The 3,234-nt window shown below is 40.5% G+C and overlaps 1 protein-coding gene across 1 annotated transcript; it reads right to left on the bottom strand.

The window, feature by feature from the left end:
* Window positions 1-260: 260 nt before the first annotated feature.
* RNF4 (ring finger protein 4) lies at window positions 261-3,229 on the bottom strand (the record flags this gene model as incomplete). Its single annotated transcript, XM_010160091.1, has 3 exons — window positions 261-430; window positions 2,001-2,010; window positions 3,143-3,229. Coding segments are annotated over 3 exons (267 nt in total), but the record flags the coding sequence as incomplete, so codon positions are not given.
* Between the last annotated feature and the right edge of the window lie 5 nt (window positions 3,230-3,234).

Raw genomic sequence — 3,234 nt, 5'->3', positions numbered from 1 at the left:
AATCCTCCTTCCTTGTCATTGCCCCACATTCACCTTCAGCGTTATACGCACAGTCGTACATGTCTCGGGCTGGCTTTTCATCCCACACTGCAAAAGGTACCATTTAGTCATCGTGCAAAAAGTCACCCTGTCCGCACTGGAAGTGGGAACTAACTAGAGTAAGTTAAGACTTCAAAGACAAGCCAGGATGTAGCAATATAACTTGGTCCTGTATGTGTAAGAAAAGAAAAAGCCAACATGTGGTAGGTCCTAAGGCATACTTACTTTGAACTTGCAGTTTCATCTTCCAGTGGTGCCAATTCTGGAGACACTTTATCCGTCACGTACACATCACTATCTCTTGCCTCATCTTCATCATCACTACTCAGTACACAGCTGTCCGACTGTCGCTGGCCTCTCAGCCGAAGATTTCTCCTTTGTCGCTGATTCTCTGTAATTCAGTTTTGTTACGTTAGCTACATACCCCTAGAACTACCCTCCAAATCCAGGATTATAAATAGACTCTAACAGTTCATACTTTAAATGGACCCTATTCAGCTGGGTTAAAAGCAACAACCTGGATTCCTAAATGTTAAGGCTGAACATTTCCAGACCCTGGGAATATTCTGCTACATACTGACACATAACATTTGCTCTATTCACCCTACAGACAGCTAAAACGTGATCTCAAGAGATTATCTCTGTCCCCAGTTTCATATAGTTACACCATCCGTGACAAAATCTCCCCTATAAAGGGAAGTGCTCTTTTACGATCCCTACCAACAGAGAATGCTATGTGGAGGAACTGGGACAACTGCTCTCTGATGTCAGAGAGGCCTGAGGTTTCCAGACAGCTTGGTGAGGTAGAACATACACAACAAAAAGGCCTGGTAAACCACAAAGTGTGTTGTTGGGCGAGCTCCATCACTTCTCAAAGAGATGCTGAAATCTACAGATGTAAGTTATGGAGCTCCTGTGGGTTCCCAGCGCTCTGTCCAGGTATGATATTGAACTGTTCCACTTTATCTGTGTTCAACCAAACCTCCCCACTCACAGGCAGTTTCTGTAAAATGAGTCCTTAGGAACAGTACCGGGAAATTATAAAAATATTTTAATCAGTATGCTTTTTAGAAATTTTCATCATCTTCCTCCTGAGTCAAGGTCACTTGACAATTGAGTTATATTGCCCAAGATAAAAGGAGATAAAAAAATTTAACTCCTGGTTTATAACATCCAAAGGATAAAGAACTGCTGTTGGCTTTTTAACAATTAGAAACCACACACAATAATTATCTCTGCAACTCCAGTATACATATAACAATAATCAAGCACTAATCAATTACAGTTAGGTAAGAATCAAAAAATTTAAGTCCCTACCTGTGTGCAACCAGCTACAGCTTTTGTGGCAAGTATTCTTCACTTGCTCTGGTTTCATTCCAAGCACAGAATGGATTACATTCTCAGTAAGCAGCTAACAACATACTACTGTTCCTCAGAGATTACAATCAGAACAGGGTCTGAAAGGATTAACTTTTTGATACATATAACTACAATAACACCTAAAATAGAAAGAAATCCACATCTCTTAGGACATGTCAGTACTAAAATTTGAGGTGCTAGATTGGACAAAGAAAGTGAATACTATGACCACAAATAACTTTCTTCAGTTCCTTCACTGCAATACAGGCTTAAAAAAGTCTTTCAACAATTTCTTGTTCAAAGCAGATATTCCAGTCCTACCTGCAATTATCAGCTTTTGGCTTTCAGAATTCCCATATTTGGAAAAAACCAAAATATATTTTGAGCAGCTCTGACGTATTTTATCTCAGATAATTTCTACAAATTCTGATAGTGAAAATCAAACACAGATAGGATCCATTCTCTAAGACACTGGCCAGATACTTTAGCACTGTCCTTTGTCTCTGGGTAAAGGCAGTTTCAATCCATGCTGCTCAAGTTCATTGGAAGAGGAGAAAGTTTAGGACATAACCATTATCCATAACTGTAAAACGTCAACTCACCTTCAACAATCTTGCATCAATAGAGATGGGAAGGGAGAGAAAAGAAAAATACAATAAGACTTTGGTGTGCATGCCCAATATTACACACAAACACCAGATAAGCTAAAAAATTACCACAAAACAAGCTAGGAACAGTACGATATCACACTCATTTTGGTCAAGAACGTTAAAAGTAGCAGTTAATTAGCTGCTGCTCTGAAAACAAGTAATTGCTGCTGATACTGCTCAGGCAGCTGCAAAGGGATACAGATAAAGGCAGGTTGTAAAACACCTGCCTGAACACCCTCCTCCCAGTTCCAATACCCAGATTTCATTTAGGCTGGAGAAGATTTTTTTGCTCTTTCTCCCCCAAACAGGCAAATTCAGGTGAGATCCATAAAGACTTCATATTAGACTAATAGCTGCTGAAGAAAAAAACCCAAACCCAACCCTCATACTGTCTTTGGTGGATCCAGAGCTGGGGCAATGCTGGATGTGTCAAAGTTCCAGGCCTTTACTTTGCAAAGGCTCAGGAACAATCCCAGAAAGAGATATCCCCATGCTATTCCAGCTGCTCCTTTCCGGTTCCACACGCCATCAGTGGCATCCCAGAACTGAGGTTATAAACTACACTGTGCACTGAATCCAACACTCTTCTAGCTTAAGGAAGCAGCACTAAAAAAAGTGGATTTCTTTTTTAATAGAGTTTTTGGAGTAAATCAACTGAACTGGTTTGTACCATGGTCAGCTGCAGCTGTGCTTGGCATCTCTGACAGGAGAACCTTAAACCAATGTTACAGCTCAACAGTTTCTGAAGTCAGGAGACTTATCTCCTTCACTTTTTGTTTACATCACTGGCCTATAGCTTTGACACATCTGGAAGAGCTTCTACTTTAAACTGCGCCTCGTTACGTTACACCAGCAGTGACTAGTACATATTCTCCCCAGGTTCAGGAGGATCAAGCTACTTTACATTACTCTTCCACAATTTCCAAGTGCACATCCAGAGCAGCTTCATTTTTTACCTGTAACACATGGTTTTCACGCGCTGACAAGCCAACTTTGAACTTAAAAGTTATCTTTAAAGCCAGATTCTATCTGGGATCACAGTACAAACCTAAATGGACGACAAGGTTTGGAAAAGCATGCTACTCACTACTTACCACCACAGAATCATTGTGAGTTAGATCAACGACTACAGGATCAGAAGATTCACATGTGAGATCTACAACTTCTTCACCGGCTTCAAAACACA

Source organism: Eurypyga helias, unplaced genomic scaffold, assembly GCF_000690775.1.
Source record: "Eurypyga helias isolate BGI_N326 unplaced genomic scaffold, ASM69077v1 C16174385, whole genome shotgun sequence".
NCBI classification, from domain to species: Eukaryota; Metazoa; Chordata; class Aves; order Eurypygiformes; family Eurypygidae; genus Eurypyga; species Eurypyga helias.
Note: the sequence above shows the minus strand (reverse complement) of the source record. Positions and strands in the feature narration are given on the sequence as shown.